The sequence below is a fragment of the Cyprinodon tularosa genome, unplaced genomic scaffold (assembly GCF_016077235.1).
Source record: "Cyprinodon tularosa strain WSP-4 unplaced genomic scaffold, ASM1607723v1 ctg180, whole genome shotgun sequence".
Classification (NCBI taxonomy): Eukaryota; Metazoa; Chordata; class Actinopteri; order Cyprinodontiformes; family Cyprinodontidae; genus Cyprinodon; species Cyprinodon tularosa.
In genome coordinates, this window is record NW_024038609.1 from 660,920 (window position 1) to 673,430 (window position 12,511).

General features: G+C 39.1%; 1 protein-coding gene across 2 annotated transcripts; it reads right to left on the reverse strand.

Annotated features, from left to right (window-relative positions):
* Positions 1–171: 171 nt before the first annotated feature.
* Positions 172–4,232, reverse strand: kcnj11l (potassium inwardly rectifying channel subfamily J member 11, like). Of its 2 annotated transcripts, none has more exons than XM_038282169.1 (6): positions 3,938–4,232; positions 3,156–3,318; positions 1,800–2,039; positions 1,459–1,728; positions 1,175–1,382; positions 172–929 (listed from the first exon to the last, which is right to left on the reverse strand). In XM_038282169.1, the coding sequence occupies exons 2-6, from the start codon at positions 3,312–3,314 to the stop codon at positions 499–501; spliced, it is 1,308 nt and encodes a 435-aa protein (XP_038138097.1). In that variant the 5' UTR covers positions 3,315–3,318; positions 3,938–4,232; the 3' UTR covers positions 172–498. The 2 variants fall into 2 exon arrangements, with proteins under 2 accessions (XP_038138097.1, XP_038138096.1); XM_038282168.1 differs by having other exon boundaries at positions 3,156–3,348.
* Between the last annotated feature and the right edge of the window lie 8,279 nt (positions 4,233–12,511).

Sequence of the window (12,511 nt, forward strand, 5' to 3'; positions counted from 1 at the left end):
GACAGTGTGGAACCTGCTGGATGTTTTGGGTCACATAATAAAATCCATATCACAGTTATTCTTTCCTGAGACATAAACCCCTGGAACAGAACGGTTTTGTTTGATTCTTCGATATCAGCAGGTTTGATCTGTTATTTCAAACGGAATCAGTAAAAGACGAACAAAACGGCAGAGAATAAAAAAACAAACACTATTTATTTAAACGTTACAAACAACAAGAGCAGAGAAAATGATTTTAATCTACTGTGAGATAAAACATTGTGAGGCGTCCTGTGAGCGTCCATCATTTATTCTGAGGGAATCGGTAAATAATCTGGATATGTGAGCGTCATCAATTATTTACTGAAACAGAAAAACACACAAAAACATGACAGGTCAATAATCAAACAGTAAAAGAGAGAAGAGGCAGGATGGAGTCGGTTCTGACCACCAGACAAAGATGTGTCCATCTCTATGGAGACGCCCCCCGCCATTCCTGATCCAGTCCCACATACTGGTTCAGTCGCTCATTTCTCCGAGTCCGTCTTCCTCCAACTGCCGTCCAATCACCTCCAGCTGCACTTTCTTATTCTGGCCTTTCTGCTCCAAATCTTTCTCCTGCTTCGCTGATTGGTTGTACCAGGGGTGGGGGGCGGAGCCTTCACAGGTGCGCCCCCCTCTGCGGAAGCCCCCCCTGCCGGCCCGAACCAGCCCCCACCCTTGCAGCTGGGTCTCAGACGGCCCCTCCTGGACTCCCCGGCTCTGGTCCAGCTCCTTGGCGCTGAGGGATGACATCCGGACCGGGACGGTGTTTCCGAACTTGGAGTAGTCCACGCAGTAGCGGGCGTCCTCCTCTGTGATGATGGAGACGAAGCGCCTTCCCCACAGGATCTCCTCGGGGGTGTAGGAGGTGCGAGCCTGCATGGTGATGCCTGTGGTCTCCACCACTCCTGGAAGCAAGAGTGATAAAAAGTCAGAAGGGTTCTGAACAGGGATGAAGTAGAACAGCTGGAACTGGAGCTGAGCTCAACAACAGGACAACATGGAGGAGAAACACTCCCTAAAAACGGTTCAATGGGAACGGATCGGTCTGTTTCATGAGAGTAAGGACTGTTTAAAGCTCTTTAAACTCGACGCACTGCATCAGAAGCATGCAGGTTCTGTGTCGGGAGCTGGACTGAGGTTGGGACCTGACCTTCCAGGATGACGATAATTTCCAGGTCCTCAGTAGCCAGAGACTGGGCAGACAGGTCGTACAGAGGACTCCCTCGATCGATGGTGTGGCTGATGATCAAAGGAGAAACCAGGAAGATGCCATTACTCCTCAGAGGGTTCTCCACCTGGATGTCCAGCTGGCAAACCGGAACCACCTCGCCCTCAGCCGTCACGGTGCGGCGGATCACCTGCAGGGAAACAGAGAATCCTCGGTTAGCATCAGAATCAGGTCTCTGTGGCGCCGCTTTCACTCTGAAGGTTCACCTGCAGCTGAATGGTGGCCGAGATGATCATACTCTTCCTCAGGTCTCCGACTCTAAACATGAAGGTGGGCCGGCCATTTCGTGTGGCGATGACAGCGTTCCTGGAGAAGATGAGCGTCTCCGCTCTCCGGTTGGCCTGCGCCGTCTTCATGAAGACGCAGCCGAGCATCACGGCGTTGATGATCAGCCCTAAAATGTTCTGGATGATCAGCATGATGATGGCCACGGGGCATTCCTCTGTCACCATCCTGCCACCAAATCCGATGGTCACCTGAAGTCAGACAAGAGGATTAGCAAACGACCAACACCTGCAGCGGCAGCAGCAGCAGCAGCGAGACTCACCTGGACTTCAATGGAGAAGAGGAAGGCTGAGGTGAAGGAGTGGATGGCGGTGACGCAGGGGACTGGACCGGGGCCGCTGTCTGGGTCACGGGGCTCCAGGTCTCCATGGGCGAAGGCCAGGAGCCACCAGACCATGGCGAAGAGCATCCAGGAGCAGAGGAAGGCCGAGGTGAAGATGAGGAGCGAGTGCTGCCACTTGAGGTCCACCATGGTGGTGAAGACGTCCAGCAGGAAGCGACCCTGTGGGAGAAACAGGAAGTCTGAGCTACAGAGCGGTGGAGGGCTCACGCCTCTCTTTCATCATTAGTTCACGCCTACGCCACGTCTGCCTCCACATATTTAGCATTTTCTGGAACCGGGCCTCCCTTCCGCTGCTTACGACTTCCTCTGACTCAGCAAAGCTTTAATCCCAGATGCATGTCCTGACCCAAACCCGTTTCTATCAAAGACTTAAGCTCAGAACAAGCTTCCAGGGAGAAGAGCCTGGAAAACCGTTTATCATGGATCTCAGGAAGGTCCAGAGAAAATGAATCAGCAGTGAAACTTCAACAGAGGAAGTCTAGGTGTGCATGTCTACCCAGGCTCGGAATGGGAACGATTTTCGGCCCTGGCGTTTCTCCATCTGCACTGGCAATAATGCGGCTTTACTGGCTTTAGTTATTAACATGGACGCAACAGTGACTGCTGCTGCGTAACGCCCCCACTCACCACATCAGCAGGGCTGCCAGATGTCACTGACTCACATTTCCAGCCCAAAAAATTTTCATAAACCGCCTGGATATACGAAATCTCAATTTCAACCAAAGTCCCTTGATCTCTTAGGCCATAAATCTAAAAGAAAAACATTTTTTACCCATAGACAGCCATCTAAAGCTGCCAGATTGGGAAACATCCCAACCTGGCAACAATGCACGTAAGACGGGAAACATTATCCTTTAGATGCAAAACCCCATCATGCACCGCAACATGTTTTTGCTAAATATTCGAACATAAATTCACCAAATATAAGAGGAACATTGGAGTTTGGAAAAGAAAGAATTTTAGTTTAATTATAATTTAGTTTGTTGCAAGGAGTTTACAGTTTGGAGAAATTGAAAATGACACCATATGCCAACCGTCATTAGGAAGTGCATGACAAGAAAGGGCTATACATACTGCATGCATCATTTAGGAAGTTAACATTCTATTACGGTACTTCTTGAGCTCCGTAAGTTATTTAATGTCACAGAAGTAGGAGCTTCGGCCGGAGAGTAAGTGTTGGCGGCCGGTATGATTTAAGGCGGCCCTCACACGCTGAAATTAGGAGCGGCCAATCAAAGATTACCAGTCCAAGACTGTTTAGGTGTGCACGTCTACCTGCTCCATGATGTTCTTGTGAACCACATTGCATGATCCGGTTTTGGTGATGAAGCGAGCTCTCTGGGACCTGGAGCGGATGCGGTTGGGCTGGTTCTGGTCCTCGGCCAGCCGGGTCAGCAGAAACCCATCTGGGAGGAGGCCCTTCCTGGCCAACATGATGCTGCGAGCAGAGACACCCACAGATGAAGACCTAGAGGGCATAGAGTAGATCATCTGGATTTAGTTCATCTTAACATGTCTTACTTTACCTTATCCTTAAAGATCCATGTAAAAAGGTAGTGTGGAATGTATATTTTTTATTTTGGCTTAACTACTGAATATTAGATTATTGATCATAAGGATAATTTTTATTATCAATAGAAGAAGTAACCACAAGGTCTGTAATCTAGATTAAATTAGTTTTAAAAGCAGATTCCTGTTAATGATATCCAGGAAATGTCCTGGATTAAGATCAAGACTCCAGCTACAGTTATTATCATCATTATATAAGCAGGTCCTCATCAATTATTTCCCACCAATCAGTTCATTTTACAGAGCTAGATTATTATTTAGATATTTCTCTGCAAATGTTTACTGTGGATTTTAGAATCCAGTGGTTTTGGACTGATCTAGAACATAAACAACTAATAATATTTATTTAAACTGAATCAAATGTCATATTTATAAATGAAGGAACAGGTTTCATGTTCTCCATCAGCCTGCCTGGCCTGAAGCATCAATAATAAATAAGGTCACACAGAAAATGGCTTTTTTATCCCGCCTCCTTTTTCCATATTTACCTTTTCTTTCTCCTGGAATATCTGGTAAATAATCGCCCTCTAACGAGGAAACGATGCTCAGTCTATTCAGACCCTACACCTAGTTCCCCCTTCATCATCATCATCATCATCCTCTTCTGATACACAAACATCAGGCTGGGTCTGAGCGCGCGCACAGCTCCGCTGTCACGCGGTGCAACACGTTCAAGGTGAGGATCAGAGGTGATCGGAGGGTCTGTTCAGGACGTGATCCGCAACACGGACTCCATCATTCCCATCAGGATGTCCTCTGACAGGGAGACCTGAGTGAGAGTGGGACAGGTGAGGGCGCAGCTTCCGGTACGACCCTTCAAAATAAGATACCGCGCTGTGTATTGGCTTAGATTTAGCTGTACTCTCAGTCCAGCCTCCCTCATCGTCAGGCCGTGGTTGACAACATGGTCAACCAGTGTTGCGCGGATCTTATTTGTCAGATTCGGTCCTCTTTGAGCACGTTCTTGTCTTCCTCTTCTTCTACCTCTTTCCATTGTGCTTGAAGACCGATGAACTCACCTGCTGCTTTTTATAGTGCTTATACACCTGATTGGTGTGTTTACAATTAAGCAAACAAGTGTTTGCACACCTGATGACTGTGTTGAATCAATTGGTTGGAAGGTGTGGTAATTTGACAGTCAGTGCTTTGGTATTGCAAGGAAGTGACTTAATAATAGATTTTTGTGTGTAATGTATGTTAAGTGTGTTTAGTGTTTTGCAAATCACTGTGTGTAGAGTTTTGCAACAAGTGTGAGGTTGACAATGTGCTTATAGTTGTGCAAATATGGGCTGATGTTTTGCTTCTTGAGTGTAAGGTTTTGCTAATAGTGTACTACTTTTAACTTTAGTGTGTAAGCAATCCAAAAAAACTGTAATGTTATAATGATGTTAGGAAAGTGTAAATACGGGAGAGGATTAGGGCCACTGAAAAAACAAAAAGTTAACTGATTTTTTAAAAAAATTTTCAGTATAATATGAGAAAAAAGGAAAAATACTTACTTTAATCTCAGAATTCTGACTTTAATCTCAGAATGTTGGATCTTAATGTAGATGAGCACCATGAAGGAAGAGATGTGGAGCACTCAGCCTCACTGACAAAGATGTGAGTTGTTTGGGTGGGCCAGTGACACATTGGTGGAAAATGACAGAATTAGGCGACTTTTTACGCCCGATGGGTCCCCTATTTTTATGAATGGAAGAGCAGAAGGTCATTAAAACAAGAGAGCTATAGTCTCTAAAACAGACACAGCTACAGTTTGATGCTAACATGTTTGTTAGCTGTCAGAATTGAGACAGAATTCTGAGAAAAAAAGTCAGAATTCTGAGATTATGGTCAGTATTCTGAGATTAAAGTCAGAATTCTGAGATTTAAGTCAGAATTATGAGATTAAAGTCAGAATTCTGATATTAAGGTCAGTATTCTGAGATTTAAGTCAGAATTATGAGATTAAGGTCAGAATTCTGAGATTAAAGTCGGAATTCTGAGATTAAAGTAAGAATTCTGAGATTAAATTCAGAATTCTGAGAAAAAAAATCTGAATTCTGAGATTAAGGTCAGAATTCTGAGATTAAATCCAGAATCCTGACTTTTTTCTCATATTAAACTAAAACAATATTTTAAAAATCATTTAACTTTTTTTTTCCAGTGGCCCTAATCCTGTTCTGTATTTGAAAGATAAGAAGCAGGAAGTAAAAACGGAAGCTATGAGACTTTTTTTTTTATTTTTTTTTTAAAAACCCAGGTAGATTATCTAAAAACAATCTCTTTAATCAAATCTTATCCTCATTGCAGAAATATGTTTGATGAGGGAAATAAATCAAGCGATACTTTATTTTGATTATTTCATCAACATTTTCTCACACGTAATTCAATTCAGGTTATTTCTATAGCACCAATTCACAACACATGTCATCCCAAGGGACTTTACAGTTCACCAGATCATACAGTCAAAAAGCTATTTCCTCATTAATTTCCTCATCATATCCTTCCTGTCCTTCATATTCCAACTTTTTTTCCCATCTCCTCTTTAACTTCTCTGCCGTTCTTAAAATTCAGTTATTTAGGTCAAAAAACAAAAAAAAAGACGTTTCGCTTCCCATCGAGGAAGCTCTTTTAATTCAAAATGTCAGGAATAGTGTTGAGTTTGAAGTTTTACACAATAGCCCAACAAAGCCAAACATGCAAATGAGAACCTATGAAGGGGTCCATCCCTTTGGAATTGGCTGCTTCTGTTAACCTGCAACAGGTGTGGTGCTTTGCAGGCCATTAAAAGAAGCCAAACGACCCCTATCCCAAAGGGATGGACCCCTTCAAAAGTTCCAATTTGTATGTTTTCAAAAATAAAAAAAGCAAGGCTTTGTTGGGCTACTGTATAAAACCTCAAACTCAAATCTATTCCTGATATTTTGATTAAAAAAGCTTCCTAGATGGGAAGTGAAACGCAGTCATAAATACATATTCGTGTCTATATCTACATCTATATAGGGTTTGATACTCTATGTGGTTGTGAGATCAAACTTCCTGTACTTTATGTCATATTCATAAACTTCACTTTATTCTGCTGGATGCTGAACAGGTTGATTGTGCACAGACTTCCTGCTGCCTGCAGGGGGCAGCAAAGCACGGGTTAGATCTAGAGAAAAGGAAAAGGAAAGGTCAAAGTCATCATGGATTTATATCTGATTGTCTCAGCTGTTAATTACTACTGACTTTTAACACAAACTACTTCCTCAGTAAATCATTTACATGCTTCCTGCACAAATCAATTATATTATGAGTATATGCCACAAATTATGTAGGTGTAATTTCTCCTGCTAATTTTATTACTGATCAGTCTCCTTACTGTGGTTGAACGTCTGCTCCAGTATCTGGACCCTTTAGGTTCAGGAGGTGGGTCCTCTGTGGTACATCTTGTTGATCAGGGTTTCCCAACATTATTTGACTTGTGTACCTCTTTGAGACTTTTGTCGTACCATGAGTACCCCTCTCAGTCAAAAGTATTGATCCCTGCCCAAAAGTGAAACGTACAAAAACTCATTATCAAAAGTGTTCTTTTTAAATCTTTTTAACTTGAGTTTTTAATTCTTTTGCATGTTATTCTTTCCAACCCAAATAAAAAACAACATACAAATGTTGCCTGGAAGCGAGAAAGGAAACAATATAAATACCAAATAAAATCATATTATAAATCTGTATTTATAAAACTGGAGCTCATCTGAGTAACTCCCTTATACACTGGAAAAATGATAAAGAAATAAGTAAAAATTTCTTAAATTAAGTGTATTTACCTTTAATTTGAGTAGGTAAATGAGGTAGTTTGCCAATGGAATTAGCATTTTTATTTTTAAAATAAGATATTAGATAAGAAATAAGACAATGCAATTGTGTTTTCTTATTTTAAATGTAAATTCTATTGTTCCAGTGGCAAAATGTCTCTTGTACCTCCTCAATACAAGAACAAATGCACTTATTTTAAGAAAAAATGACAACTCTAGATTTAATTTTTTTCCAGTGTAATCATATTTTAAACTTGAGGAACTGGAAACAAAAATAAAAACTAATAAATTGAACTTTATTGATCTCAGAATGGAGAAATTAACTCTCTGCATTTAACCCATCCCAATGGGGAGCAGTGGGCTGCCACTTTGCGGCGCCCGGGATTTAGGGTCTCGCTCAGACACCCAGAGTGGCAGCCTGTAGGAGTGGGTTTCAAACTCACGACCTCAGGATTCCAAGCCCTATGCCCTAATCACCAGGCTGCCACAACACTATACTGAACAAAAATACCAAACAAAAATGATAGGCAGACTGACTCCACTTGTTTTACTTTGTTTTCATCATTCATGACGCCTGACCTGCTTTGATCAGGTGTGGGGAAAAGGCTGATCTCAGGCACATCCCAGGACTCTGTTCAAATTAATGGGCTGCATCCTCCAAGGACGCGGTCTACCTAGACTGGATCCTTCGAAGTCCTTGAAAATAAGGAGACTGGAAGAGTTTTGGCTGTAAATTCAAACAGGTCTACCCTTCGGATGCTATGTTGCTTAGCAACCGTGAAAGTTGACACACAAAGCAGGAAAAGAATGAAAACCAAAGTTTGCAAAACTGTCGATTTATTTAATTTTTATTATAAACAAAGACTACACTCACAAGAATCCAGAATGGAATAAAGGTTCCAACCACCGGGAGCAGGAACAAATCAAATCAAATGTAATGATAGAAACCTTAGTCAGTTAAATAACCTGCTGCTGTCATTCTGCACATCTCTGATGTTGCTGCTATTTTCAAATATCCATTACTGTAAAAATGTCCATAGCTTGGTTATGTATTCTCCAGTTTGATATTGTTAAAACACTTTAAAGAATTGTATTGTTTATATTTGAACTCTTCCCTATTATGTTATTCTTATACGTTTTTCTTAAGTCCACATTTGTGTGACCATTTTCAATAATCTTTCTGCTGCTGTAAAGTTGCCCATTGTGGGACAATAAAGAGAATTTCTATTCTATAAAAGGGGTAGAAATATAGAATTAAATCTAAACAATGTATGTATAAAGAATATATCTGCAAAATCTCTAATATTCAACAACAAAAAATACTTAGTTAAGCATATGGTGCAAAACAGCAATAAAAAGATAAAACTCCCATCAGATTTATAGTCCCCACCCTGCAGATATATTAGAATCTGTCCTTAAATTACAGCCAAACCCATTTACACAGTAACAGATAAAAACCTTTAGATAAACCAAACATTACCGCCTCATATCTGACTCAATAACCATTAAAACAACTATTTTCATTCATTTCAGACAAAACTATTCAGAGACTTGTATTATATTAAACTGAACTTCCAATTTTCACCACTGTTCGACGCCAAGTAACCTTTCCTATGATCACGGAGCAGCAGGCTTGCTTGGTCTCGCAATGAATCCTGGGTAAACCAAGGATACCGAGGATACATCAGACCCGTCCTTCAAATCGGGCAAAAAGAAGGACGCATTTTAAGGCCGCATAACGAGGAGTCTTTTTATTGAAAGAATTGTACAAACCACAAGGCAGCAAATCAGAAGGTGTTCCAATACAAAACAGAAGTGAGAGGCATAGATGCAGAACAGACAACAAAAAGACAAAAAAAAAAAAGGAATACATTGAAAGCATTGAAATTAAGGCAGTTACGAATTACAAGACTGCTAAATTATGTTCTACAATAATGTTAAGTTTTTTAGCAATAGGAGTCACCATTATTTTAAGGGCTTTTACATAAAGTAGAAACTCATTGAAAAAAAGCACAAAATTTAGGAGGCATTTTCTTACACTTGGACTTATGTATGTATGACTTTCCAAGAATTATGATAGTATTTATCAGAAGGGATGTTTTTTTACAGTCCAAGATTAGACCAAAAATAATGTCTTTCTGACAAAAAAACTCCAGCTGAGGAAAACTAGGTTGTAACCATATGAAAACATTTTGCCAAAAAACATCAGAGAAATTACAGAGAAAAAATACATGGTCAGTAGATTCAATATCAGTATTGCAGAAAGAACAACAATTGGTTTCAAACCCAAAATGCTGGTGTAAAAAGTCATTGGAGGGATATATATTATTGAACGTACGATAATGAATTTTTTTCGCTTTGGGGGGAATAGGAAGTTTCAAAAACTGTGTTCTCAAACAAGGCACACTATCTTTAGGAAAGAATTCTAAAATAGAATTCTTGTAAGATTGAAATGGAAATAAGATACGAGTGAATAAGTAACGAATAGTTTTATTTTGAATTGGAATCTCTCTGAAATCACAATCACCTATTAGGATTAGAGGAAGTTGAGGAAGGATAAGGTTAGTGGATGTTGTTAAAACACTTCTAATCTAGATCAAAATAGAGTGTGGAATAGCTTTGGTAATAAGCTTAAATGTTTTTAGATTAGTAAAATTACCATATTTAGTACAGAAGTCACTATAAGCTAACAGATGGCCACTATTATCTACAAGGTGAACTGGAGACCAAATACCTTTATCTAACCAATCCTTATAAAATACAGACTTGTTTCTAAAAGTAACATATCTATTATTCTAAATCGGGGTATTGTGAGGAGTAAAATTATGATTGTATAGAAGTTTCCAATATAAAAGGACTTGTTGGTGGAAGAGAGATAATTTGATGGGCAATTTTTGAATTAAGTAATCACATTTAAGTAAGAAATCAATGCCTCCCAGCATCTTAAAGATTTATCTGGGGATATGAAACCAGATGTTATTTGTGTTTAAAAGTGATTTTAACCAGTTAATTTTCAAAGTTCCATTCATGAACTCAAAATCAATGGCTTCTAACCCCCCATCTTCATATTTCTTAGTCAATAAAGTCTTTCCTCCAAATGTAGTTGAAATTAATTTGATTTATTCTTTTAATAGTTCTATTGGAAATTGCTAAAGAATATGCTGGGAAGATACATCTTGAAATACTTTCCATCTTAGTCAAAAAGACTCTACCTAGTAAACTAACATCACGCAGCAGCCACAAGTTGAGCTTAGATTGGCAATTATCTACTACTTTCTAAATATTTTCATTTTCTCTGTCAACATAGTTTCTGGTTGTAGTGATACCTAAATATTTCTAAGTAAATTTTATGGGTATGCTATAAGCTTCTGTTAGGTGAGGTTGTGTTTGATGAATAGGCATCAACTCACATTTATTTAAATTGAGCTTCAACCCTGAAGCTTTAGAAAATATGTGAGTTTTTTCCAGTATCTTTGGGACTTCTGACAACTGCTTCATAAAGATGGTAGTATCGTCAGCTAGCTGGCTAATAAGTAAAGGCATACCAAGAGCATCTAAAGGAGCAATATTAGAATGTTTTATAAAAATTGAAAGCATTTCCACAGCAATTAAAAAAGAAACGGGGAGATGGGGCAACCTTGTTTCACTCCGCGTTCTATAGTAAAACGAGGCGAGGTACCGCCTGGTAAGGAGACAGAACTATTTTGTGTCCTTATAAAGAGATTCATTAATATGTTGAAAATTATGGACCAAAGCCTAAAAATTTTAACCAGTTAAAGATAAACGGATGTTCAATGGAATCAAAAGCTTTATAGAAGTCGAGAAACAAAATAAAGCCATCATCTTTTATCAAATAGTTATAATCTAGGAGATCAAGTACTAAGCGAATATTATTGTGAATGGATCTTTTCTGGATAAAACCAGATCGGGATTCACTAATAATTTTATGCAAATTTGATTTTAGCCTGTTGGCATAAATTAGGGTAAGAATTTTGTAGTCAGTGTTTGCATAAGGAGGACTCTTGGAATCCGACCAGACCTCGGCGCCGCGCTATGACCTTATCGGCCTTTGAATCTGGCCTTCTAAGGACGCGTCCAATAAAACACCAGCAATGTTGGATACTGCACAGTGTAATATTTTCTCAATGGAGACGAATGTTCGTGTATTCATGTAAACTGTGCAATTGTTGAATAAAAAAAAAAAAAAAAAGGACGCGTCCAAGGATTTCTAACAGAGCATGCGGTCTGTCCCTCTGCTTGGTTTTTCAGTGTCACAGCTGAAGGTGAACTCAAACCTTTAAGAAAAAGTTACATTTTGGTTGAAAAAGCTTGCCTTATTTTTTAATTGGGTCCTAACAAAGTAGAAAAGATACCAACCCAATTTATTTTACTACCTGAAAAATAAATAAATAAAATATTCTATATCTATATATGTCTATAACAACTTTGAATTAGGAAGCCTTTAGCATATTTTGACAATGCGCTTCCATTGGTTGATTAGCTGTCAGTAGGTGTGGCTGGAGCTGAAACATCCTAAGCTGATTACTGTTGGATTTAATCAGCATTGATCCATGTTGCAGAAATTGGTTATAATCTTTCTAATCAACTGTGGCATGAAAATTCCTTGATGAACATAAATCAGGAGATACAATTAAACATAAGAGTAAAATTTCCATATAAGCTTAAGTGGATCAGTTCTGGAAAGTCAGATTGACATATAACTAAAAAAACCTAACAGTCCCAAATACAATTTTACAGAACTAAAAAGTATATTGAACTGTTAATACATGTGGCCTTTTTAACAAAAAACAAAAAAATATATATTTTCAAATCAAACTTAATTAGATTTGATTGGATTTTTCTTTTTAACTTAATAGTCTGAGTTAAAAAAAATCCCTCAAATAATTTCAGTTCAGCTATTTTATTAAGTTTTAGTGTGACCCAAAGATGTGAAAACGTTTATTTTTGGTAGGTGAGGCATAAAATGAGTCTAGTTTCAATATATTAGATGGTTCCAAAAGTGTGCAATGAGCCCCTCACTCAGCCACCATGACAGGATCAGGATGGAAACCCAAAAAAAAGAGGCAGTCTTGGTTCTCAACAGCATGGATGAGCGGCCATTTCAGCTCCAAGATGCAAACACTGCTACAAAATAACATTCACGTAAAGGTGGGAAAAACATACTTATACATTAAAATTACCTTTCATTTTGAAAGCTATGAAAATAATAATTTCTCTTCTATTTTGAAACAAAATTTGAGAAGTATTTTAGAAAAATAAGGGTAA